This window comes from Salmo salar, chromosome 02 (assembly GCF_965601325.2).
Source record: "Salmo salar chromosome 02, fSalSal1, whole genome shotgun sequence".
In the NCBI taxonomy this organism is placed as follows: domain Eukaryota; kingdom Metazoa; phylum Chordata; class Actinopteri; order Salmoniformes; family Salmonidae; genus Salmo; species Salmo salar.
The window spans coordinates 43003214-43030780 of NC_138292.1; the positions used below are offsets into that span (position 1 = coordinate 43003214).

General features: G+C 45.9%; 1 protein-coding gene across 2 annotated transcripts; it reads left to right on the top strand.

Moving 5' to 3' along the window:
* Positions 1–460: 460 nt before the first annotated feature.
* Positions 461–26354, top strand: LOC106583316 (sodium/potassium-transporting ATPase subunit alpha-3). 2 transcript variants are annotated; one of them, XM_014167371.3, is made up of 22 exons: positions 461–714; positions 844–937; positions 14166–14285; positions 14707–14766; positions 15230–15433; positions 15800–15913; positions 16112–16246; positions 16368–16485; positions 16870–17138; positions 17787–17985; positions 19925–20169; positions 20324–20516; positions 20843–21155; positions 21452–21602; positions 21941–22109; positions 22451–22605; positions 22878–23001; positions 23345–23490; positions 23749–23879; positions 24036–24137; positions 24666–24757; positions 24916–26354. In XM_014167371.3, the coding sequence occupies exons 2-22, from the start codon at positions 932–934 to the stop codon at positions 24942–24944; spliced, it is 3075 nt and encodes a 1024-aa protein (XP_014022846.1). In that variant the 5' UTR covers positions 461–714; positions 844–931; the 3' UTR covers positions 24945–26354. The 2 variants fall into 2 exon arrangements, with proteins under 2 accessions (XP_014022846.1, XP_014022853.1); XM_014167378.3 differs by having other exon boundaries at positions 14205–14285.
* The last annotated feature ends 1213 nt before the right edge of the window (positions 26355–27567 follow it).

The following is a 27567-nucleotide window of genomic DNA, read 5'->3' on the forward strand; positions in this document are numbered from 1 at the left end:
TATCTTCTACCAGTGTAGCCTATTCTCTCCATCGTCTGCTATGTAATTGCAGGCCTAGGGGAGGCATTGAAGTTCACAGTGACCAACACGACCAGAAAGACAGGGGTGATTATCACATACAGCACACAATGCCATCAAATTATAAAACATAAATAAGTTACATGAATACAAGACAACCACGACAATAGTATCTAACCTTGTACGTCCATTTACACAACATTTCGGCCTAGGGGCTCAGGATGCTGATGGCTAACGGCCTTGGAATTCTGCAGTAAAGAAGGAGGGGCAGATTAGGCCTTCTATTGGCCAGTGTTACGTACTTGTGACGATTGGCTAGATCGCCTGTCATCAAATAGTTGCTCGGAATTTCTATTGGCCAATTCAGTGGTCATTGGGCGGGTTTACGAGGTCCATGGTTTATCAGCTTTGCTAGAATGGGGCGCTGCGATCACTCACACCCACCGGCGCTTCTTCCATAGGCGGAGTGGTAGTGTGTAGAGAAGGAAGTACTGCGGCAGCCAACAGAGCCGCGGAGGGAGATCAAATCCTAAAAAAACCAGAGCAGTGCGGCTTCTTAGTTTCACCGGTCTTTTACCGCAACTATCAGAGAGCAAGAGAAGGACCCGCATCCTCGCGTGATGCTCTGCTTGAGACCGCAACATTTCATTTGAAAGACGTTTAGGTGGAGGGGGAAAATACTATAACCTTTTGGAGGTTAGAGACACAATCTGTTTATTTCATCAATTAACCCATTTATAGAAATTTGCTTGACTGACGTCTTTGTCGCTTTCTTTCGTGTTTACCTGAATAACTGAATACAAATCTTTCTTACCTTTTTAAAAGGCAATACCATTTTGATATAATTCCACCTGAGGGGCTGACACCTCTCAAGCTTTGCATCACCTGAGGAGAGAAGCCTGACTGCGCCAACATGGGGGTAAGCCCGGCGTCTACCAACTTTATAACTGCCTTATGATGCATGAAAGTTATAAAATGCCTTGAAAACTGTTTAAAACCCCAGATGCTGACGGGGAAGGGCACCATACTGCAGTGTCATGTTTTTTCTCCTCTGGAAATATTTGAGTGACATTGACTCCAATGCGGATTTTTTTTAGGCTATATAGTCTACGGTCTCATAGACTGCGACAAATTGATGTGACAAGTAGGCTAGAGCAGGCACAAAACAGCTCTCTGTGATTTCTACTGCAGTTGTAAGGTTTAAATTTGACAATTAATTGGTCACAATCTGCTGATGGAATAATTGAATGTCATTTACTGAAATTTTCTGCTGTTTCTTTTGTTTTTCATACACTATGGAACGAACAAGTTAGTGATCAAATATGATTGATTGGTCTCATTCAGGGGTTTGCCATATGCATTAATATAGGCTATGGGCTATATAAGGCATATCTTGACACTTTGACTATACCCTTGCCATGGTAATCGGTTTATTCTGACAGCCGGCTCTCGTCAGAGAGAGAGCGGGAGCGAGAGAGAGAGCGAGCGAGAGAGACCACTGCGCATAGGCTTCATTTGGCATGTCACTGAGGGATTTCAATGAGACACAATGTTCTGTTATTCACCTGCCGTTATTATTAGCCTGTATTTGATGATTTTAGAATGTGTGGCTGTGTATTCGAATGGGCGCATGATTACAGTATCCCCTCCCCCCCTATTGCCCATGTAAATTATCCTCGCATCATCGCGACCCAATTGTCTACTTCTTTAAATCTGCGATAGTGCAGGTAACTACTTCTTCGCAACATTTGACGATAGACAGCTAGTGTGACATAGGAACACCTACCCTAGTCTACCGAGGACATTGCGTATGTCGGTATGGTATGCGATGCCTGAGCGCACTGAAGCCTCGGTGCGTCATAATGCGGTTACCACGAATAAGCGCTTCACCAACTTTCCCCCCCTTTCATTTGTGACAACAGGGACGCGATAACCGTTGACAGTGAACGCACACGATAGGTTAAAAAGATGTCCTGTGAATGCTGGGTGATGATACATTTGGGACTGGATTTGTAAGTGAATAGAACGCACACGAAGTTCTGACTCCCTCACTGCGTCAAATGGGGGATGCGGCCCGGCGCCGGATGAGATTTAAAAAAAAGATCACGTCTCAATAAAGGTATCGATTGAAATAACACCACAATAACACCAATATGTTCACTGTTTTGTAAAGCCAATAATAATTTGACTATGAATAGTTCTGTAGGAACATTTCGAGGTGATGCTGCTGACTGTCGGTGTGGACTGTTGCGCAATTTCTGCCTCGTCATTTATCTTGCGTATATGAGAGTTTAAGATGTAATCCCCGACTCGGTTCTGGGCGTTGAATTAATTTGATGACATGATGCCACAAAATCCCAGTGGCGGATGAAGCTGGATCGCCCACGGTTAACGAACAGACACCGGCAGAACAGGCACGAATGATATCATCTCCATCTATGACCTGGGTGGGCCTTGGAGGCATTTCTCCCGGTCGAAGTCTACTGTGGAGCGGTGAGAAATGAACCAGTCGTTGGTGATAGGCTATTCATGAGGATGCGAGAATCATCCGTAGCAACAGGCACTGCGTCAAATGGGATGGAGTGCAAAAAGTGCTTACGCACGAACCACTTCCGTGGTGAAGTTAGATCAGCCAGTGTAGCCTATGTGTAAATGAGACAGGGGGTGGGGGGGGGTCCTCATCCGGCGCGCAAATAAAATATGTGTGTGACCTCTGATAATAATTACATTTTCAAATAATTGGAAGGCATGTGTTCTTTACCTTAACCAATCTCACCCCTATGATTATTTGACAACATACAAGACATTCTGCGAAGTCGATCTGGCGCTTGACACTGCCTGCCCCCAAGGCCGCAGGCTGCCGCGTCAAAATGTGGGCGGTGCCTGTCGAGTGGAAATTCCCTTTAAAAAGCTGTGATTGGCGGACTCGTGGAGTCACGCAGAAAGGGATGTTTTAGCAAGGGATGTAAGGAAGCAAGCGATGTAAGGAAGCAAGCAAACAGTGAGGCGAAGTGTCAGAGGTCCTGAAGACAGACAGACAGACAGCCTATTTCATTTGTCACACCAATTGTGAGTAATTGAGGTTGCTGATGTGGCGATTGTGTGTATAGTTGCTCTGGTACAGTCAGTGATGGGGTAACCTAATGATGCTGAGAGAGAGGGGGGGGGGGGGGGGGAAGAGCGAACGAGTGAGAAATAGAAATGGGAGAGGCGAGCAAGTGAAGATGGCTGCACCCATTTCACCTTCAGACACATGAGCCATAGAGAAAAGGAGGGGGAGGACAGAGGGAGGGTGGGTGCAGGGCGAAGGAGGTGTAGAGAGAGAGGGGGGAGGGCTGTATCCTGTTGTGGGATAATGACCTGAGCTCACATTGCCATGGCTCCTGTTTCCCCTGCTTGCCTCTGCTCTTAGGGATTGGTTACCACAGAGACAGGAGGTAGATGGGATGACAGGACAGGGGCAGGTATAGGTATTCATCCCTATGGGATACAGAGAGCGGTGATGGGGGATATCAGGGAGAGCTCACTGGACAGGGGCTGAGGAGCATGGGGGGGAGCACTCCCTGATATCCCCCATCACCTCTCTCATTGAAGGGAAGAAAGGGAAGTGATATACAGTTTAAAGGAAGGGCATGTTGGTGTAGGTGGTGTGGAGATAAATCATTGCAGTGGCAGAGGTAGAGAGCTGTACGCTTGGCAATTTCCTTAGACTGGCCAGGTGTACAGGATGGGTATAGGAAAGGGTAAAGGTGTAGGTATTTAGGTAAGGCTTGCTTGGTCATGATGGGACAAGGTGCACTCTTAGAAAAAAATGGTCCCAAAAGGGTTATTCGACTGTCCCCATAGGAGAACCCTTTTTTGTTTCCATGTAGAACCATTTTTCGTTTCAGGTAGAACCGTTTCGAGTTCCATGTTGAACCCTTTGTGGAAAGGGTACTACATGGAACCCAAAAGGGTTCTACCTGGAACCAAAAAAGGTTCTTCAGAGGATTCTCCTATGGGGACAGCCAAAGAACCCCTTTAGGTTCTAGATAGCTCCTTTTTTTCTAAGAGTGTAGATATAGCTGTGGCCCAACCCAGAGTTTGGTGCAGAGTAGCTAGCTCACTCCTGTCCTAACTGCATCTGCAGTCATTCGTGTCCTGCTGCTGAGTCTGGGGGGTTTACGCAGTGCACTGTATGTCCACCGAGCCGCCCTGGGCATCCTACTAATAGTCAATAATCAATATACTAGTGGGATATTCATGAGGGTTTTGTCCTTAAAGAGTCATTTGGAAGGACATGGTATGAATGTTAGTCTTCTAGCTTAGCTAGAAGGACCTACTTTAAGGGTAGGGTGATACGGCAGGGTAATAGGGTATTGTGTAAGTATTTGGGGACTTTTGGGGAAATTTGGAATTATGGTTTATTTGAGTTTTGATGACTCCCTTACCCTTCAAAGCAGACTGAGTTCCTTACTAAGGTCATAAGTTAATCAAATAACATAAACATTTGATCAATTGTAATGCAACATAGGGCAGCCTGATTGGTTAGCGTTGCTGCAATGTTCGGGAAATGTTAAGTGGGGGTTTGCAGAGTGAGAGACAGAGGAGAGTTGGGTTCCCTGCCAACACAGTCATTACTAATTCAGAGTGTACTCCCAAGCTTGTTTGTGTGTGTGTGTTTGTGTGTGCGCGCGTATGTTTTCTTCCCCCTTTCATTATCAACTACGTCAATTGAATTTGTCTCATTTGAAAATATACAGAAATGCTTAAATGTATTTATTTATTTCAATTCTGCCCAAATGACGTTTCCTTTCACAGACCGTGTCACAGGTAGCACAGTACTTCAGAGGCCAGAAGACAAGACAGTACACAGAGCAGGAGTTGCTATGTATTCTCTGTCACCTAAATCATCTGCATTAACACAGAATATCCTCAGGGAACCCCTCATAGGAGAAAGAGAGAATCTACCATTGTCCCTACAAGGGCCACTAAACACTCAAGATTTACGATACCAATCTAGACAATGCTATTCTCACTGAGGAGCGAACACACACACACACACACACACACACACACACACACACACACACACACACACACACACACACACACACACACACACACACACACACACACACACACACACACACACACACACACACACACACACACACACACACACGTACACCAGGGTTTCCGTTAGCCGACTTTTGGCCGATAATGCTTTTATAGTCTTTGCATCGATGGAAATACCAGTCGATGTAAATGCATTTGACCAGTCATGCTTACTAGTCTATAGGTTAATTTCCATAATTTCATGGAATTAAATTGCCGCGTGTATTTTCGTTAGTCGTTTATCTCACCGCACAACATACAGATACAGAGCCTATGAGCGAAAAAATCTGTCAGACAGTGCGAGAGCTGCTGTTACAGATTCTCAAACAGCTCATTCATTGTTTCTGGAGTGAAACGTGTGCTTTTATAACAATTCGAAATGCAATTGCATGTTAAACAGTTTTGATGGCCACGATTAAAAATTACTCCTATTTTTATTTCTCAACTGGAAAATTGAAGCGCGCTTCCCATTCGCCATTCAAGTGCGCCACATTTTCCTAAAGAAAACACTGATATACACTCACAAATGGTATACACACTGAGAGACAAGGACACATGCAGAATCTAAACTGGAGCACAGCTGCCTGCCAGGATGAACAGATCAGGGGATGGACAGATGGGCATGGGGGAAGGATGAAGGGATGAGGGTAGGGGAGGACAGGTGGGGTAATGCCATTAGATGGGATTTTGTTTTGGTTTTGCTGTTTTTTTTTTAGAAGGAAACACAAATGATTTGTCAATGAGAGCTAAATTAGGATACAAAACATTTGGTGTGTGTGTGTGTGTGTGTTCACATGCACATAGATACACAGTGTATAATTTCTGCTATAAGCAGAGGTCATGACCTCAGGGTCTGGCTGGAATTCCATACCTCTGAACATCAAAACAATTGAATTGAATTTAATATAACTTTATTTATATACAGTGGTGTAAAGTAAAAATGTGTAAAGTAAAAATACTTTGAAGTACTACTTAAGTTGTTTTTTGGGGTATCTGTACTTTACTGAACAAAAATATAAATGTAACATGCAACAATTTCAACAATTTTACTGAGTTACAGTTCATATAAGGAAATCAGTCAAGTGAAATAAATAAATTAGGCCCTAATCTATGGATTTCACATGACTGGCAGGAGCGCAGCCATGGGTGGGACTGGGGGGGGGGGGTATAGGCCCACCCACTTGGGAGCCGGCCATCCCCCTAGTGAGCCAGCCAATCAGAATGAGTTTTTCCTTACAAAAAGGCTTTATTATAGACAGATACACTTCAGTTTCATCAGCTGTGCGGGTGGCTGGTCTCAGACGATCCCGCAGGTGAAGAAGCCGGATGTAGAGGTCCTAGGCTGGCAGGGTCACACATTGTCTGCAGTTGTGAGGCCGGTTGGAGGTACTGCTAAATTCTCAGAAACAACGTTGGAAGAGAAATAAACATTACATTCTCTGGCAACAGCTCTGGTGGACATTCCTGCAGTCAGCATGCCAATTGCACACTCCCTCAAAACTTGAGACATCTGTGGCATTGTGTTGTGTGGCAAAACTGTCACAAGGTGCACCTGTGTAACGATCATGCCATTTAATCAGCTTCTTGAAATGCCACTGCTGTCAGGTGGAAGGGTTATCTTGGCAAAGGAGAAATGCTCACTAACAGGGATGTAAACAAATTTGTGCACAAAAGTTGAGAGAAATACATTTTTTGTGCGTATGGAACATTTCTGGGATCTTTTATTTCAGCTCATGAAACATGGGACCAACACTTTACATGTTGCGTTTATATTTTTGTTCAGTGTATTTATATTTTTGACAACTTTTGCTTTAACTTCACTACATTCCAATTGGGTACGTTTTCCACTACTGTTTATATATTTATTCAATTAAGATAATTACCATTTGAGAAGAAGTTGAGAATCCAGAAATTAAAGTAACTGTCATTGTGACAAAAAGCAAACCCAAATATTTGACAACCAAGACGTGTCTTGATATGAAACCATTTTTAGATATGCACCTTAGAGGCTGCTGCCCTATATACATAGACTTGGAATCCCTGGCCACTGATAACGGAACATTAGTCACGTTAAAAATGTTGAAATAATGTTTACATACTGCTTTACTCATCTCATATGTATATACTGTATTTTATTCTACTGTATTCTAGTCAATGCCACTCCGACATTGCTCAATCTAATTCCATCCTTTTACTTATAGATTTGTGTGTATTGTTGTGAATTGTTAGATATTACTGCACTGTTGGAGCTAGGAACACAAGCATTTTTCTACACCCGCAATAACATCTGCTAAATATGTGCATGTGACCAATAACATTTGATTTGATTTTCCTATAGGTCTTAATGCACCGATTCCCCATTTCATTATCACTCTTTAATATGGAGAAGAAACTCTCTACTGGAAGTTAGCTAGGGAGAGTTACTGTATTTGGTGTACAATATAGTAGGCTAATCAAGACAAGAGCAATCAGTCTAGCTAATCCTACTAGCATGAGCCCCCAGACCCAGCCCCCTACCCAGACCAGCCCCCTACCCAGGCCCAGCCATCTACCCAGACAAGCCACCTACCCAGACCAGCCCCCTACCCAGACCAGCCCCCTACCCAGACCAGCCACCTACCCAGACCAGCCCCCTACCCAGGCCCAGCCCCCTACCCAGGCCCAGCCATCTACCCAGACAAGCCACCTACCCAGACCAGCCCCCTACCCAGACCAGCCCCCTACCCAGGCCCAGCCACCTACCCAGACCAGCCCCCTACCCAGGCCCAGCCACCTACCCAGACCAGCCCCCTACCCAGACCAGCCACCTACCCAGACCAGCCCCCTACCCAGGCCCAGCCTCCTACCCAGACCAGCCACCTACCCAGACCACCCCCCTACCCAGACCCACACCTACCCAGACCAGCCCCCTACCCAGGCCCAGCCACCTACCCAGACCAGCCCCCTACCCAGACCAGCCACCTACCCAGGCCCAGCCACCTACCCAGACCAGCCTCCTACCCAGACCAGCCACCTACCCAGATCAGTCCCCTACCCAGACCAGCCCCCTACCCAGGCCCAGCCCCCTACCCAGGCCCAGCCACCTACCCAGACAAGCCCCCTACCCAGGCCCAGCCACCTACCCAGACCAGCCCCCTACCCAGGCCCAGCCACCTACCCAGACCAGCCCCGTACCCAGGCCCAGCCACCTACCCAGACCAGCCACCTACCCAGACCAGTCCCCTACCCAGGCCCAGCCACCTACCCAGGCCCAGCCACCTACCCAGACCAGCCCCCAACCCAGGCCCTGCCACCTACGCAGACCAACAACCTACCCCTAGGCCATACCCCCTGTGGCTACCTAGCCCTTTACCCCAGGGCTGTTGGAACCAGATGTTCCTATCAAATCAAATTGTATTTGTCACATGCGCCGAATACAACAGATGTAGACCTTACAGTGAAATGCTTACTTACAAGCCCCTAACCAACAATGCAGTTTATCCCCAACAATGTTGTACACACTCCCATATAGTATATAGTTCACATAAAGGCCTAGAGCAGTGGTATTCAAACTCTTTCAGCGGGGATCACATTTTTTCCACCAGAATTTCTGGGGATGCCATTTTTTTACCCCCAAGAATTTGTTGTGACCCCATCCCATCCCAAATCTAATAAAACAACCTGTAAATGCAGATTTTTACATCAACTAATCACATTCAATTCGTTGAATTTTCATCTCATATCCAAACGAATAGAAACCAATAAATAGATTAACTCAATTTATTGACAGCAGGACTGAATGGACATATAACTGTCATCATCACTACCCTCCGCCCCCAAACCTTCCCCATTGGCTAGGATCCCTTCACAGCAGCCTATCAACTAGTAGTGTCACATGGGTCATGGCTTGCCTGATAGGCTTACAAGAGATAATCAAACTATATTGGGAGAAGGGGGTTGCACAGCCATGGTTACAGATACTGTCACTTATAAAGATTTAGATGCACTATTGTAAAGTGGTTGTTCCACTGGATATTATAGGTGAATGCACCAATTTGTAAGTCGCTCTGGATAAGAGCGTCTGCTAAATGACTAAAATGTAAAATGTACTTATAAAGTGTTGTTATTCACCACACACAGGGCACAGTTCGTGAGGAGTCGTCTCCAATGGCACCCTATTCCATAGATAGTGCACTATCAAAAGTACTGCACTACATTGGGAAAAGTATGGGTCTAAAGTATTGCACTACATAGGGAATAGGGTGTCATTTGGGAACCACTCAAGGTAATGAGGTTAAAATAATTTCTTTCAGGAAGTGTGTAGTATGGAGAAATCTATCTACCATCTTAGTCAATTCAAGCTTCACACACAGTCAAACTGTTTTACTGCAATAGTTACTATTTCCCCTTTTGTAGGTTCCCTAAAACGTAAACCCAAACAGTGCAACTTCATCCCGCCTCTTGTGAAACCCCTCACCTCTCGTGCATATCAGGAGAGGCTGGGATGCCACGCCTCATGCCCACGCAGGTCCATCACCGTTAGGGGGCATGCCCAAGCCTGTGTGCCTTAGACAGACAGACTGACAGACAGACATGCTCCTGTTGATTGGTATTGGCTACTGTGGTTCACTACAGTGTGGAAGTGTTCAACATATGAAACATGCCCCCATGTTCACTTCACTTCAGAACGAAATCTTCTGATTAATAACTGAGAAAACATTGCATATAGGCCATTGTCTGTTTTAATATCTCTCCTAGTCTCCTATTTTTCCCTTCTCACGCTCTTCTCATACCCTTTCCCTTTTCTGTTCCTATTATTATCTGCCCCCCCCCCCCCCCTCACTCTCTCGCTCTCTCTGTCTGCCGCAGTGCGTGTTCTCGCTGCGCAGACAGACTGTAGCCACCTCGACAATGACTCACCTCTGCCTAGCTGTTGGCAGGCTTACAGCTTGCGCATATAAGAAGGTATCTCGTTCTTTCTTATAAAGATACACACACCACACACACACACACACATACGCGTTGGCTATTTCCTCGAATGTCCAGTTACCGAGGCATCAATTATAACTGAGCGATCAGATCAGGGGGATCCTACAGTACTAGGCCACCGCCCACCACTAAGCCTCGGTCACCATGCCAACCTCCATGGTAATGTGACCTCCTAACCAGGCGCTTAGCTCCGGGAAAACGGGACAAAACCAGAACAGAACATTAGAACCAGACAAACCACAGCAGCATGACATCAATAGAACGTGATGAACTCTTGCTGGTTTATTTTGAGACATAGTGTACACACACCCAATGATGTTCTACTATCCTCTGGTAGTTTAGCACACTAGTCGCTTTAGGAATCTACTCCGAAGTGAATGTGCCTGTCTTCGTTGTTCCAGACAGTCTGTCTTCTACTTGAAAAGATTAGAATGTGCGGAGGAGATGCGATAATATGTACTGTAGTGTCTGTCTGTTTGTAAGTCACCGACTCCAGTTCCTCCGGTTTGTGTCTGTCAGTAGGTCCGCCTGTCTTTCTTTGTCCGTCTGTGTGAGGGCTAGTGGTTGTAATTTCAGCCTGCAGTCTCTGTTTCTTCTCTGAAACAACATCCTTGCATTACATTTTCCCTCAACAACAAATGGTAGAAACAGGCATGCAGACAGACAGACAGACAGACAGACAGACAGACAGACAGATGACATATACCAGGTTGTATTGAACAATGAGGAACAAAACCACGCTCTCGAAATGTTTTAGCTTGTAACCTAGGCGATAGTCGTGACCTCCTAACCGCAATGAAGAAATCTTGCCACACAGCTTGAGGGTTGTGGGTAAAAGGAGAAGCTTGGGTTGTTCCATGCATGTCATGAAAGATTGAGTGGCATTAGCCCACACACACATGCCTGCACGCACGTTAACACCCCTACCCCACACACACACACGGTAAGGGGCCAACATCCACTCTCTGGGTCCGCAGGTTGTAAGGTCGCGACCCTGCAGGTGGGGTTGTTTGTTTTACAGTGTTATAGAACAATCTGTTAGAGTGGGATCCCAGTCATGCTGTCACTCACTGATATACACAGCCTGAGTCAACAGACAAAGAATAGTGGTCAATATCTAATTAGTGGTGTGAGAGAAGAGCTCTTCTCTCCCTCTCTCTCACCTCCCACTGCTGTCTCTCTTTCTGCCCCATCACTGTCTTTCTCTTTGTTTCATTAATCTCTCTCTGTCCATCCCTCTCTTGTAATGCCTGTTTCACCTGTCTCCGCTCTTCATGTGTTTGTATTAGCACTAAGTGTGGTGTGTGTGTGTGCGTGCGTGCGTGTGTGTGTGATGAGCAGGTGTGCTGTCAGACCTAACAATGCACTCTAAATGCATTTCAATGGCCCACTCAGTGTTAGCCATTGAAAAACCTGCCTAGCTAGAAACTCCACACCTTGTGTGCATAACCCAGACCTGTTGGCTTATCTATAACATCTACCTCTGCGCGATGGACACACACACACACACACACACACACACACACACACACACACACACACACACACACACACACACACACACACACACACACACACACACACACACACACACACACACACACACACACACACACACACACACACACCGGAGGCAGGCCAATCTCAAAGGGCATGAGTAACAGTAGTCTTCTATCAGTCTCTCCTCTGTTCGGCTCTCTAGGCCTGTCTGGTCTTGTTGCAGCGAGAGTTCACTCACATTCTCGGTTGACGACATCCACATGCGCACGGGTGTGTGTGTGTGTGTGTGTGTGTGTGTGTGTGTGTGTGTGTGTGTGTGTGTGTGTGTGTGTGTGTGTGTGTGTGTGTGTGTGTGTGTGTGTGTGTGTGTGTGTGTGTGTGGTGTGTGTGTGTGTGTGTGTGTGTGGGAAGGTTGATTTTGGACATTTTGTAGTCAACTTGTGTGTTGTTTGTGGGGAGTTGTGTTTGGGCGAATGTTTGAACCAATCTTTTCAGGGTTAGTTTGTGTTCAAGGGAGACTCTAGTGTGTTCCAGTATTACTTCTGTAAATCAGGGGCAGAGTGGAGACCTGCAGTGTTCACTATAAATCCTCCTCAAACCTTTCTGACCACAATGAACCACTAAGACTGGTCTCTTTTACACGTGGAAGAGTCTATGCATCTGACATTTCTCAACTGAACTCGTGTTAAGCACTGGGACTTTCAGTGGCAAGTTTACTCACCCATTCATGGCATTGTACTTAGTCAAGTGTGTTTATCAGGGTGTGGGAGATTAGGTCATGTGTGTTTAGCTCGGTATAGGCTATTTATTTGGTTTGTGATGGACCAGGGCAAAAATAAAAACTTGACTTGAATGTGTATTTTCCCTTTATTATTCAGAATAAATTAACAGGTAGGGGTCAACCATATCCAAAGAGGACCAGTGTAGGTGCAGGCTTTTGTTCCAACCAAGCAGTAACACAGTTGAAACCCAGTCAAACCAAGGCAGTAGACCAAGCTTGTTAGAGCATGTCATCTTGACAATAGCCACCAGGGGGCTTCCCTGTGTTTCCTTGAACACTGGACCATACAGTCACTTGATGATGATGCTAGTGTAACAGTGTAGGTTCCGTCCCTCTCTTCGCCCCAACCTGGGCTCGAACCAGGGACCCTTGCACACATCAACAACTGACACCCCACGAAGCATCGTTACCCATCGCGCCACAAAAGCCGCGGCCCTTGCAACGCAAGGGGCAACCCTACTTCAAGTCTCAGAGCGAGTGACGTCACCGATTGAAACGCTATTAGCGCGCACCACCGCTAACTAACTAGCCATTTCACATCGGTTACACTAGAACAAATAAAAGTGACCATATAGTCAGAATGGATGAGAATATGTGAGCTACATGTTCTTAATTAAGGGTGATAGGTGTGGTAAGAAACAGACAGATTGCCTTTTGGACTCTGTGGTCCTTTAACCCTTCTGGTCCTTTATTACATCACTGATTGTATTGATCCTGCAGCAAGGTCAGTTTCCTTGATGAGTTAGCTGTGTCAATGAGCGGCTTTTCCACTAGAACCCTCCTGGAAGCCATTTTGTCTCTCTCTCTCTCTCTCTCTCTCTCTCTCTCTCTCTCTCTCTCTCTCTCTCTCTCTCTCTCTCTCTCTCTCTCTCTCTCTCTCTCTCTCTCTCTCTCTCTCATTCTGTCAACTGAGGGACTCTGGTCAGGGGCTTCTGTATTGATTTGATTTGAGCATCAGTTAGTGTAAATCGGAACTTGAGCTAATGCAACACTTTGTGCTCCCTAGAAGAGAGACATCTGTCTGTGTGTGTGTGTGTCTGCCAAACTGTTTCATATTCAACACATCACAGTCACATTGATGTATCCAATTCAATTGAATAGATATTCATCTAATCTAGGGGCTCCCGAGTGGCGCATCAGTCTAAGGCACCGCATCTCAGTGCTAGAGGTGTCACTACAGACACTCTGGTTCGATTCCAGGCTGTATCACAACCGGCCGTGATTGGGAGTCCCGTAGGGCGGCGCACAATTAACCCAGCGTCGTCCGGGTTTGGCCGGTGTAGGCCGTCACTGTAAATAAGAATTTGTTCTTAACTGAGTTGCCTAGTTAAATAAAGGTTACATTTAAAATATATATCTAATAATTAGAGAGGTTTTGAAGACTGAGAGAATGCACTGTATCTGCACTGTGTTTCTCTTTCAGGGCCTCTGTGCCCCACCAGCTAGTCTCTGTGTGTGTGTGTGCGCGTACGTGCGTCGGTGCATGCGAGCGTGGAGAACATACAGTAGTCTCTGGTAACAATTAACATAAATGACAAATGAAGCAGGTGGCCAGTGGATACAAACTGTGATAGCGGGTTCCCGAGATGAGACAGACACTGCAGTAAAGCCAGACGGTCTTTTGATCCTTCCGTCTGTGATCTCTGTGAAGATCAAATGGGTATCAGAGAAAATAATCAAGTCCCTCTCCCCATCTGTTGTGTCTGGTGCTTTAACCATGTTTCTATTTAAATAATAGTGAAAGTATTCCCCCCCCCCCTAATCCCTTCCCCCCTCTCTTACTGTCCCCCCCACCGCCCAGTATGGGCGGTCGGACAGTTACCGCGTTGCTACCTCCCAGGATAAAGATGGCAAATCTTCTCCCAGCAAGAAGAACAAGAAGGGGAAGGATATGGACGAACTCAAGAAAGAAGTACCGATTGTAAGTGACTGGCACACAGTGGCACACACACCCACTGCCCTGCTCAAGGGGCACGCTGGGCACCCCCATAACTATTATTGAAATACTAACATATGCCTCTCCGTAAGTTAGAGTTTGAATATTGATCGAATCCTTTCAGGGTACCCCCCAAGAGTCAATGTGTAACAGGAACACACACTCTCTAAATAGTTTGGAGAGAGACCTTAAAGTGAATGATAATGATTAAGTCAAAATTCTCCTAGTTTGTTTTAAATTCATTGTTATGATATTTATGGCATATTCTCAATGTTTCTCTGTTTCTCTCTCCCACACAAATACACATACATACACTCTATCTCTCTCTCCTCCTCCTCTCTCTCTCCCCCTCTCTCTATCTGTCTCTGTCTCTCGCTCTATCCCTCCCTCCCTCTCTACCTTTCAGACGGAACACAAGATGTCCATAGAGGAGTGCTGCAGGAAGTTCAACACCGACATTGTCCAGGTGACTCCTCCTACTGTACTGTCCCATAGAGGTCTATCTTTGTCGTTCCATGGAGATACTAGTGGTCGCCGAGTCCTGCTGTGTCACTAACAGAGCCGCTACTAGGCCACTAGATGGTGGTGTTTTGCCATTTTACATTCACTCATGCCACACGGTCGGTGTATTTGAAGGGGATCAGTTTGAGCAACGTTTTAATGCGTTCTAAGACTTCGCATGACCCCTTATAAAGTCTCAATTATAATCTTATAATTATCCTTACTACGTTACAACCTTTTTGAGTCAGTTGAAAATATTTTAAAGGCTCATACTTGCTTATAAGTAGTCATAAAGCATTATACCTGCAGGCTTAAAGTTTTACCAATATAATTACATATTAGATATAATAGGATTTTTATGGTGCTACCCCTAATTTCACCACACTCAGTACTAGGTTTAACGCCGACCCCACTCTCTCCCCACCCAGGGTCTGACCAACGCCAAGGCGGCTGAGTTTCTGATCAGGGACGGTCCCAATTGCCTCACTCCTCCCCCGACCACCCCCGAGTGGATCAAGTTCTGTCGCCAGCTATTCGGTGGCTTCTCCATCCTGCTGTGGACCGGCGCCATTCTTTGTTTCCTGGCCTACGCCATCCAGGCCGCCACCGAGGACGAGCCGGCAGGAGACAATGTGAGTCACCCACAAGCACACCTACACGCACACACATGCACCCAAACACTAAAAGTAAACACAGCCACAGAATAAGGGACAGTTAGAGCCACACACAGCTGAATCACACATACCCCAGTTTACCAAACCTCACACACACACTGCCAGCAGCACCAGTCCCTAACCTTAATTCTAACATACAACCAAATGGCTAATGTACTTGGTCATTGACACCTTCTTTCTGTTTTTGCATGATCATCTAGTCTAGTGACAATTACTGCGGTGGTCTGTGTTCAGTTTGAAGCTAAATACTCCTGTTATGCATTGACCTGCAATGTACACAGTGTAACAATGGGATTTCCTGTCTTTCTCTCTCTCTCCCCTCAGCTGTACCTGGGTATCGTGCTCTCTGTAGTCGTCGTGGTCACCGGTTGTTTCTCCTACTTCCAGGAGGCCAAGAGCTCCAAAATCATGGAGTCCTTCAAGAACATGGTGCCCCAGGTAAACACGTGTGTGTGTGTGTGTGTGTGTGTGTGTGTGTGTGTGTGTGTGTGTGTGTGTGTGTGTGTGTGTGTGTGTGTGTGTGTGTGTGTGTGTGTGTGTGTGTGTGTGTGTGTGTGTGTGTGTGTGTGTGTGTGTGTGTGTGTAAATGAACGTGTGCTTGGACTATCTAACCCTCCCTCTGTGTTCTCCCTGTAGCAAGCCTTGGTGATCCGTGAAGGCGAGAAGATGACGATCAACGCTGAGGAGGTGGTGGCAGGAGACCTGGTGGAGGTGAAGGGAGGAGACAGGATCCCTGCCGACCTCAGAGTCGTCTCTGCTCACGGCTGCAAGGTACCATACACACACACACAATCACACACACGCACACACAGTTCAGATAACACACACTCACACAGCTACACATTTTTACTTAAAAAATGTTATCCTTCTGGGTTTTGTCCTTCTCCTATAGGTGGATAACTCCTCCCTGACTGGCGAATCAGAACCCCAGAGCAGGTCACCTGACTGTACCCATGACAACCCCCTGGAGACCCGCAATGTTGCTTTCTTCTCTACCAACTGCGTTGAAGGTAACAATAGAAACTGCTAACTCACAGACAAACAGACAGACACATCAGCTGTTCTGTCCCTGACTATTCTCCTATCCTCTTTTCTCTATTCCTGCGTGTCAGACTCGACCTACCATATTCAGTCAGCAGGGTCCTACTGCAGTATTGGATGCTGCACCCCAGCAGCACTAAGGCTTGCTAGGCTTTTGACTGGTTCAACTAAGCTGATTCAAACGTAATATTATACCATAGAGCTGCTGTTGACACAGAAGTTACCCACATAAGCATACAAGAGTTCCCACTTTTACTTCTCCTCTCTCATTTCAACCTCTCTTTTTTCCTGAATGAATATATGCCCTCTATTTCCCCCCTCTCCCTCCCTCTCTCTCTCTCTCTCTCTCTCAGGTACGGCGCGTGGCATCGTGGTGTGTACCGGCGACCGTACCGTTATGGGCCGTATCGCCACTCTCACCTCCGGTCTAGAGTCGGGCAAGACCCCCATCGCCAAGGAAATTGAGCACTTCATCCACCTGATCACAGGCGTGGCCGTGTTCCTGGGCATCACCTTCTTCATCCTGGCCGTCTGCCTGGGATACACCTGGCTGGAGGCCGTCATCTTCCTCATCGGCATCATTGTGGCCAATGTCCCCGAGGGCTTGCTGGCTACTGTCACTGTGAGTGGCCCTGGCTCCCTCTCCGTCTGACCCTTCCTCTCTATTGCTGTTTCTCTGTGAATCCCATCTCTATTGAACCTCATACCTGTGGGTTCAATTCCCGGGACCACCCGTACGTAAAATCTATGCACTCATGGCTGTGAGTCATCTGCTAAATATCATGTATTATAAACAGTGCATTCGGAAGTATTCAGACCCCTGGACCTTTTCCACATTTTGTTACGTTACAGCCTTATTCTAAAATGGATGAAATGTTCCCCCCCCCCCCCCCCCCTCATCAATCTAAACACAATACCCCATAATGACAAAGCAAAAACAGGTTTTTAGAATTTTTTGAAATGTCACATTTGCATACTGTAAATGAGATTCATTCTGGATCAACGAGACTGTAGATCTAGACCAACTAGACCAACTAGACAGCTAACTACACAATTAACATAGACATACTACACATTGATTAAGACTAGATCCAGACCAATTATAACTTCTACCAGAACTACATTATAGATCTCTAGACCAACTAGACAGCTGAAGCAAGCACACACATTTTCTCCAGAATAGGTAACCTTTCTAGTTTGTTGGTACTAGTACCCTCCTTCATTCTGGTTCCTGGATAACCCCTGTCTTTCCCCTGTCTCTGTGCTGTAGGTGTGTCTGACTCTGACTGCCAAGCGTATGGCGAAGAAGAACTGCCTGGTCAAGAATCTGGAAGCTGTGGAGACCCTAGGCTCCACCTCCACCATCTGCTCCGACAAGACTGGCACCCTGACCCAGAACAGGATGACCGTGGCCCACATGTGGTTCGACAACCAGATCCACGAGGCCGACACCACTGAGGACCAGTCTGGTAAGAGGAGATCAGGAGGGTTGGAGTTGGTGTTAGATATAATGGTAGAGTTTGGGGCTCAGACACACCAATAGCGTTTTCTGGCCGAGAGCACTTAGCACCTCTGAATGTAATTTGCGAACCAAGTGCACACCAATTTTACATGTAGAACCACGTGAAAAATGTTGGCGCACTGAAAGATTGGCTGGCGAATGCTAGATCCACATTCAGTGTGATGTGCGCTAGCCTTTAGAGTTTGGGTTGGAGTGAGGGAAAAAATGTATTTGATCCCCTGCTGATTTTGTACGTTTGCCCACTGACAAAGAAATGATCAGTCTATAATTTTAATGGTAGGTTTATTTGAACAGTGAGAGACAGAATAACAACAACAAAAATCCAGAAAAACGCATGTCAAAAATGTTATAAATTGATTTGCATTTTAATGAGGGAAATAAGTATTTGACCCCCTCTCAATCAGAAAGATTTCTGGCTCCCAGGTGTCTTTTATACAGGTAACGATCTGAGATTAGGAGCACACTCTCATAGTCACCAAGAAAACTATTGGTAACACACTACGCCATGAAGGACTGAAATCCTGCAGCGCCCGCAAGGTCTCCCTGCTTAAGAAAGCACATATACATGCCCGTCTGAAGTTTGCCAATGAACATCTGAATGATTCAGAGGACAACTGGGTGAAAGTGTTGTGATCAGCTGAGACCAAAATGGAGCTCTTTGGCATCAACTCAACTCGCCGTGTTTGGAGGAGGGGGAATGCTGCCTATGACCCCAAGAACACCATCCCCACCGTCAAACATGGAGGTGGAAACATTATGCTTTGGGGGTGTTTTTCTGCTAAGGGGACAGGACAACTTCACCGCATCAAAGGGACGATGGATGGGGCCATGTACCGTCAAATCTTGGGTGAGAACCTCCTTCCCTCAGCCAGGGCATTGAAAATGGGTCGTGGATGGGTATTCCAGCATGACAATGACCCAAAACACACGGCCAAGGCAACAAAGGAGTGGCTCAAGAAGAAGCACATTAAGGTCCTGGAGTGGCCTAGCCAGTCTCCAGACCTTAATCCCATAGAAAATCTGTGGAGGCAGCTGTAGGTTCGAGTTGCCAAACGTCAGCCTTGAAACCTTAATGACTTGGAGAAGATCTGCAAAGAGGAGTGGGACAAAATCCCTCCTGAGATGTGTGCAAACCTGGTGGCCAACTACAAGAACGTCTGACCTCTGTGATTGCCAACAAGGGTTTTGCCACCAAGTACTAAGTCATGTTTTGCAGAGGGGTCAAATACTTATTTCCCTCATAAAAATGCAAATCAATTTATAACATTTTTGACATGCGTTTTTCTGGATTTTGTTGTTGTTATTCTGTCTCTCACTGTTCAAATAAACCTACCATTAAAATTATAGACTGATCATTTCTTTGTCAGTGGGCAAACGTACAAAATCAGCAAGGGATCAAATACTTTTTTCCCTCACTGTAAGAGTTAGTTTTAGAGTTAGTGTTAGACTTAGTGTTAGTGTTAGTGTTAGTGTTAGAGTTAGTGTTAGTGTTAGAGTTAGTGTTAGAGTTAGTGTTAGAGTTAGAGTTAGTGTTAGAGTTAGAGTTAGTGTTAGAGTTAGTGTTAGAGTTAGAGTTAGAGTTAGAGTTAGTGTTAGAGTTAGTGTTAGTGTTAGAGTTAGTGTTAGAGTTAGTGTTAGAGTTAGTGTTAGAGTTAGTGTTAGAGTTAGTGTTAGTGTTAGTGTTAGTATTATAATTAGTGGTAGAGCTGGAGTTTGGGTTGGTTTGGGTACAGTCACGTTTAGAGACAGGTTTAAGTTTAGGAATCCCTCTTAAGTAGTTCTATAACCTATGTATTCACATGGTAGTTACACAGACAAGTACAGTTTAATTACAGGTTAGGAATTGATATTGTTTTATCATCTCTAATCGCCACCTCTCTCTCCAGGTGCCTCCTTTGACAAGACCTCAGCCTCATGGGCTGCCCTGGCTCGCGTCGCAGCTCTCTGCAACCGCGCCGTGTTCAAAGCCGGCCAGGACCAACTGCCCATCCTGAAGAGGGACACCGCTGGTGATGCATCCGAGTCTGCCCTGCTCAAGTGTATCGAGCTGTCCTGTGGCTCTGTCAAACAAATAAGAGAGAAGAACAAGAAGGTGGCCGAGATCCCGTTCAACTCCACCAACAAGTACCAGGTACGTAACACACATATGTGTACATACACACACGCACAAACACAACACTCAAATGGATTGGTTTCTAACACTGTGACCATGTCCGATCTCACCTCTCCCCCTTCTTCCCCCCTATTTCTCTCTCTCTCCCTTCCATCCTCAACCACCCCCACAGCTTTCAGTTCACGAGACAGAGGATCCCAATGACAACCGTTACCTGCTAGTGATGAAGGGAGCCCCAGAGAGGATCCTGGACCGCTGCACCACCATCATCATCCAGGGCAAGGAGCAGCCCATGGACGAGGAGATGAAGGAATCCTTCCAGAACGCCTACATGGAGCTTGGAGGACTGGGAGAGAGAGTACTCGGTGAGACAGGGAGAGTGAAAGGAGGGGGGGGGGGGGGGGGTGAGAGAGAGATGTGGAGGGAAGGATGAGAAGAAGGAAGAGAAAGAAACGGGCCTTCCAGAACACATAAGAGGAGTGGGGCGGGTTGTTAGAGGGAGGGGAGGGGGACAGAGGGAAAGAGGCTAGAGGAGGAGGAAAGGAGAGAAGGTCAGGATGTTGGTTCTTGGAGAATGGGTCAAATGTACCGTATCCAATGATGAATAGAAGTGAGAGCTGAAGGATTGACTGATTTAGTAGAGGATGAGTAGAACGAGTAAGTCAAGCTAACCCCTCCTGTCACTCCCCAGGTTTCTGCCACCTGCTAATGCCTGAAGACCAGTACCCCAAGGGCTTTGCCTTCGACTGTGACGACGTCAACTTCACCACAGAGGGCCTGTGCTTCGTGGGCCTCATGTCCATGATTGACCCTCCCCGTGCCGCTGTGCCCGACGCTGTGGGCAAATGCCGTTCGGCTGGCATCAAAGTCATCATGGTGACAGGTGATCATCCAATCACTGCCAAGGCCATCGCTAAGGGCGTGGGCATCATCTCCGAGGGCAACGAGACAGTGGAGGACATCGCCTCTCGCCTCAATATCCCCGTCAGCCAGGTCAACCCCAGGTGAGAAACATGAGACGCACGAGCACACGCACGCACGCACGCACGCACGCACGCACGCACGCACGCACGCACGCACGCACGCACGCACGCACACACACACACACACACACACACACACACACACACACACACACACACACACACACACACACACACACCATTTCACAATGACGGTGAGACCACACGGGATCCCGTTCTGCTAATTCATTGTTCTCATTCATTTTCACTCTCATTTCACTTTCGCCCTGTCTCCGTGGATCCAAGCTAGCTATTCTAATGTGTGTGTGTGTCTCCAGGGATGCCAAGGCTTGTGTGATCCACGGTACAGACCTGAAGGAACTGTCTCAGGATCAGATGGATGACATCCTGAGGAACCACACTGAGATTGTGTTCGCCAGGACCTCCCCCCAGCAGAAACTCATCATCGTGGAGGGCTGCCAGCGACTGGTGAGACACACACACACACACAAACAGAAAGACACACACTACCTGAATCCATCACCTGATCAACAAAAGTGAACTTTCTTTCCACGACTACACTAATATAAGTCTGGAAACAAGGTTGGGGTTCATTCCATTTTCAGTTCGGGGAGATTGTTGAGATTTTATTAATGCATATAAAAATGAATGGATTGAATTGAACAGGGAATTGACCCCATCACTTCCCCCTAGTTTTGGTACGATAGTGACTTTCTATAGGCCATGCTCAAAAGCACTACTAAAGTGCACTATGAAGGAAATAGGGTGCCATTTGGGACACACACTAACTCTTCTGTCCCTCCCAGGGTGCCATCGTGGCTGTGACAGGTGACGGTGTGAACGACTCTCCTGCACTGAAGAAGGCTGACATCGGCGTTGCCATGGGAATCTCCGGCTCTGACGTGTCCAAGCAGGCCGCTGACATGATCCTGCTGGACGACAACTTTGCCTCCATCGTTACTGGAGTAGAAGAGGGTGAGAAATGGGGCGAGAGAGGAGAATAGATGGAAAGAGTAGAAGGGCGCGTGAGAGGGAGAAGTGGAAGAAAGGTTAAAGAGGGCAGAAAAGGAGAAGATGAGAGGGACGGGTAATATGAGCCTGTATTTTTAAAGCATCTCAGAGTAGGTGCTGATCTCAAATCAGTTTTGACTTTTTAGTGGATAAGATCACATGGACAAGAGGGGCCTGATCCTAGATCAGCCCTCCTACTCTGAGACACTTTATGAATAAGTACAGGCCCTGATCCAACTTTGAGTGACCTTTGCTCAATTCTGCAGAGGTCAGAGTTCAGTGTGTATCCTCCTGTCTCCCTGCAGGTCGTCTGATCTTTGATAACCTGAAGAAGTCCATTGCATATACCCTGACCAGTAACATCCCTGAGATCACACCCTTCCTCCTCTTCATCATCGTCAACATCCCCCTACCCCTGGGAACCATCACCATCCTCTGTATCGACCTGGGAACTGACATGGTAAGGCACACACACATAACACACACACACACACACACACACACACACACACACACACACACACACACACACACACACACACACACACACACACACACACACACACACACACACACACACAAAATACGAAATTGTGCATTGTTGAAAATAATGTCACACGTAAACTTGATATGCCCTATCTCACAATGGAGCAATCAATCAAATATACAACAATGTGAAATATTTGTTTCTCATACAAACTCACATCTGTGACCTGTGACCCCCTCCCCCAGGTGCCCGCCATCTCCCTGGCCTATGAGGCAGCCGAGAGTGACATCATGAAGCGTCAGCCCAGGAACCCCACCAGGGACAAGCTGGTGAACGAGAGGCTCATCAGCATCGCCTACGGGCAAATCGGTGGGTCCCCATTAGCTCCTCTACCTGGTTGGGGCCATAAAGACAGTGCATATGTAGCTGGACATGTTATTATAGCCCACAGCCAGATCAATGATCAATACTTCCCCATGAAGTCCTTGAGCACTACTCTATGGACAGTATGGTTGATTAGTCTTCTACCACCCTGTTGTAGAATCTGACAGACTGATGAGTGCATCGATGCTTATCGATCATACATCTATGGCTAGTGGATTATAGTTCACAAGTCTATACGACAGTCAATGGCTTCTCCTTGTGGGATCCGGTAACATCATTTCCGGAGTGAACATATGTTAACGCTTTGTGTCTATGTCTGTGTGTGAAGGTATGATCCAGGCTCTGGGAGGCTTCTTCTCCTACTTTGTGATCTTGGCTGAGAATGGCTTCCTACCCTCAATTCTTGTGGGTATCAGGCTCAACTGGGACGACCGCGCTTGCAACGACCTGGAAGACAGCTATGGCCAGCAATGGGTAGGTACATGCTACAATTCCGAGCCAAAATAAGTATTCAAAATATAGCAATACAGTATATTACAAGTATATATGCAAATTCATTGTTTACACTATTTCACCATATTTGATCAGATTCTATAAATAAATATTCCCTGACCAAGATGGCTGTCCTTTTAGTCACATTGCCGGGATGCCAATGACCATTCTATTGTTCTATTTCATTCTATGATTCAAATACTGTGTCTCACACCCTTTCTCCTCTCTGTGTGTGTGTAGACATATGAACAGAGGAAGATCGTGGAGTTCACGTGTCACACAGCCTTCTTCGTCAGTATCGTGGTGGTACAGTGGGCTGATGTCATTGTCTGCAAGACCAGGCGGAACTCTGTCTTCCAGCAGGGCATGAAGTGAGTCTGTCTGCCTGTCTGTTTCTGTATCTGGTTTCCTGTCTGTCTGTCCGTCTGTTCGTTAATATACAGTATGCTTGGTCTCTATGTATATTAGTCTCTCTCACCTTCTTATATTTATTCTCATGTCTCTCCTCTGCACTACTCTCCTCTTAGGAACAAGATCCTGATCTTTGGCCTGTTTGAGGAGACAGCTCTGGCTGCCTTCCTATCCTACACCCCAGGCATGGATGTGGCACTCAGGATGTTCCCCCTAAAGTGAGTGGAGTAAACCCAGAAATATACAGAAATACATCTACACAAACAGATAGACATACATCTACACAAACAGATAGACATACACCTACACAAACGAGCATAGACATACACCTACACAAACAGATAGATATGCACATACACTTACACAAACAGATAGACATAGACATACACCTACACAAACAGATAGACATACACCTACACAAACAGATAGACATACACCTACACAATCAGATAGACATGCACATACACCTAAACAAACAGATAGACATGCACATACACCGACACAAACAGATAGACATGCACATACACCTAAACAAACAGATAGACATAGACATACACAAACAGATAGACATGCACATACACCTAAACAAACAGATAGACATGCACATACACCTACACAAACCAAACAGATAGACATAGACATACACACATACTGTACATACACCTACACTGACAACTATTGACCTTCTATCTGCCATGATGTGTGTTGATTAACCTCTGTCCCCCTCCTCTCTCTCTCTCCTCCAGGCCCAGCTGGTGGTTCTGTGCGGTCCCCTACAGTGTCCTCATCTTTGTGTATGATGAGATCCGAAAACTGCTCATCCGTAGGAACCCAGGAGGTAAATGGCTGTCTCTTTCTCTATGTATAACATTTTGGCCCGAATCCTAACATGAGATTTACATTTGTAACTTCACACACAAATCTTTAATTGACACAAAAACAAGAAAACTCTCTTAACGCCTCTCTTTTCTCTTCCCCTCCCCTCTCCTCATACAGGTTGGGTGGAAAGGGAGACGTACTATTGAGCGATGGATACCGTCTTTACTCATACCCCTACATTTTCCATTTGTTTCTCCCCCCTTTCATTCCATCCCTGGCAAGACACGTCTTCAGATGCCCCACCCCGTAAAAGACAACAACCGCTTCAAAGCAATTTTCATCACAACTGCCCCAAAGATTAAAAACAGCAAAGCACCTTTACGACTACCCACATCAAACCCCATCTCCATCTCCTATGATACTCTTTGCATGTGTTCTCTCACTGCTGTGTACATAAACCAATATATCTACCAAACGGCAGCTGCATATTGTGTATGTAGATTTGAACGAGCTATGATCTAAAGGGAGTGTCTACGCTCGGCAAAAAAAAGGGCCATACCACTCCTTCTTCCCTTCCTTTTCTCCCCCCCCCCTCTATCTCTATACCTCTGTTCCTCCCTCTCTTCCTTCTCCTGCGACCCTTTGCTCGTCCTCTGGTCACACACAGATCTACAGATCACAAGCGAGATCCCACAGCTGACACCAATCGAGCCGTCCCCTCTCGCCCTCTCCTGTCTGCAGGAGGGAGAGCGGATGTCTTTCTCACTTCGACCGTTTCCTTTTTCTTCAACAGTGTTGTTTTTTTTTTATAATATGGGGTGGGGGTTCAATGGTTTTACTTGTTTTTTTTATTTATATAAAGGGAGGGGGGTATGTGAGAGCGGCTTTCCCTCATTTAGGCATAACAAAGCACACCCCGCCATGGCGTCCCCAGTCCCCCTTCCCTTTCTGTCTCTCACACCCTCCTCTCCCCTCTACTCCCTGTTTGTCTGTTTGTGTGCACTGTGTGAACCATTGTCCTTGTTAAATACTACAGTACACCCCCAGTTGGAAAATACAACTCAATCTTTCTGTGTGTTCTAGGAAAACTATATAATTCTATACCGATTTAAAGAAATAAAAATGATATGTTGAAAATAAAACATCTCAAGATACACATTCAAGTGAAAAAGAACATCGGCGGCATTGTTGAGTGTGTTACGGAAAAAGAGGAAAGGTCACTGTTTCCTTTTTTTTGTATGGTTTCCAATCTTTTTTTCCGCCAGGTTTTCAGAAAGCCGATGCAAAAATGTAACAACAACAAAAAAAAACAGCGACAAGGTTGTGTTTTATTATTAAAACATGTGAGACAGAAACTATGGCGTCCATATTCCTACTACCACTTCCATGCTCCTGGAGTCCGGTCCAATCTAGGAGACCCAGTCCAGGTATTAAGTTCTGTGTGAATGTCTGTATTGGAGACCAGCAGAGGAACAGCCATTTCAGGCTGGGTCTTACTCAGAGGGCTGTAGGGGGTTGAGACTACAGAAGATACGAGAAAAAAAAACAGTAGTAGAACATGTGTGTGAAAGAAAATGAAACCAACACCAATAAAACATCTAGACCATTTAATACAACCTAGCACTGTGTGTCTTTATCTCTCCCTGCCTTCGACTCACTACACTGACTTTCAGCTTCCTTTCCCCCTCTTTTCTCGTGTCACTCTGATACATGGTTTAAACGCTAAATGTAGGCCTGAATTGATGAAATCTTGTAGGCTAAAACTGATCAGTAATTTATCTTTTTGTCTTCACCTGGACAACATTTGGGGTTGTATATATGCAACTAAATATCTGTAAGAGATTTACAAGTGATTCTTAAGACCAGCGAGATATACTGTATCTAGTATTTTACTGTGTTCGTGTTGTATCTATAGTGTTGAGGGACATATTGGCAAAGCGCTAGGATGCCATCCAATGATGAGAATCATATCAGGTTACACTGCAAAATGTACAAATGACAGAAGACTGAGTCGGCAAAAGCCCAGGGTAATGTACCAAACGACCAAATCATGTAAATGTTTTAGCTTTGATGTTGAAACCTAAAAAATGGTAAATGTGAAACCTACAAACAGTTGCAAACAGAAGAAAGGCAGGATATATGACCAAGTGTGAAGCAGAAAAACTAAATAATTCTACAAAGCTCCCTGACCATATGCTTCCCAGACAACTGATATTCCGCATTAATAAAACAAATGTATAAAATGTTCTGCGAGTAAAGAACACGTTATCAGCATTTTACATTTCTGAAGCTTTGTTAGTCTTACCTTGCATTCTGTACCTACTGGTAACAAGAGTACAGATACAGTATGGGCCAGTTTCCCAGACTGAGATCAAGCCTAATCCTGGACAAAAAAAAAACACTTTTGCTCTCCCCAAAACATAGTTTTCAATCCTGGAGTAAAATTCATCTGGGCTAAATAGCTGTGTTCATTGGCTAAAATCTGCTGTAGATATTACTGTAGGTCAACAAAAAACTGCCATGGGGGTATGCCAGAGCCTGTGCCTACAGTTTTAAACACACTCCCTCCTCCCTCACACATTTAGGGTTTGTCCGTAATGGCACCCTACTCCCTATTTAGCGCACTACAGGGAATATAGTAGTTGCCATTTATGATGCAGCTTTCCACAACAGGGATTGTAGTAGTGTGTGGGGGGGGGGGGGGGGGGGGGTAAATAAACACTTAGCATTGATCGAGATGAGGTATGCGTAATGGGTGGGTAAAATGCTATTCACAAAAGATGTATAAACTGCGTGATATTCTACATCACTGACACACACTCTCTCTCT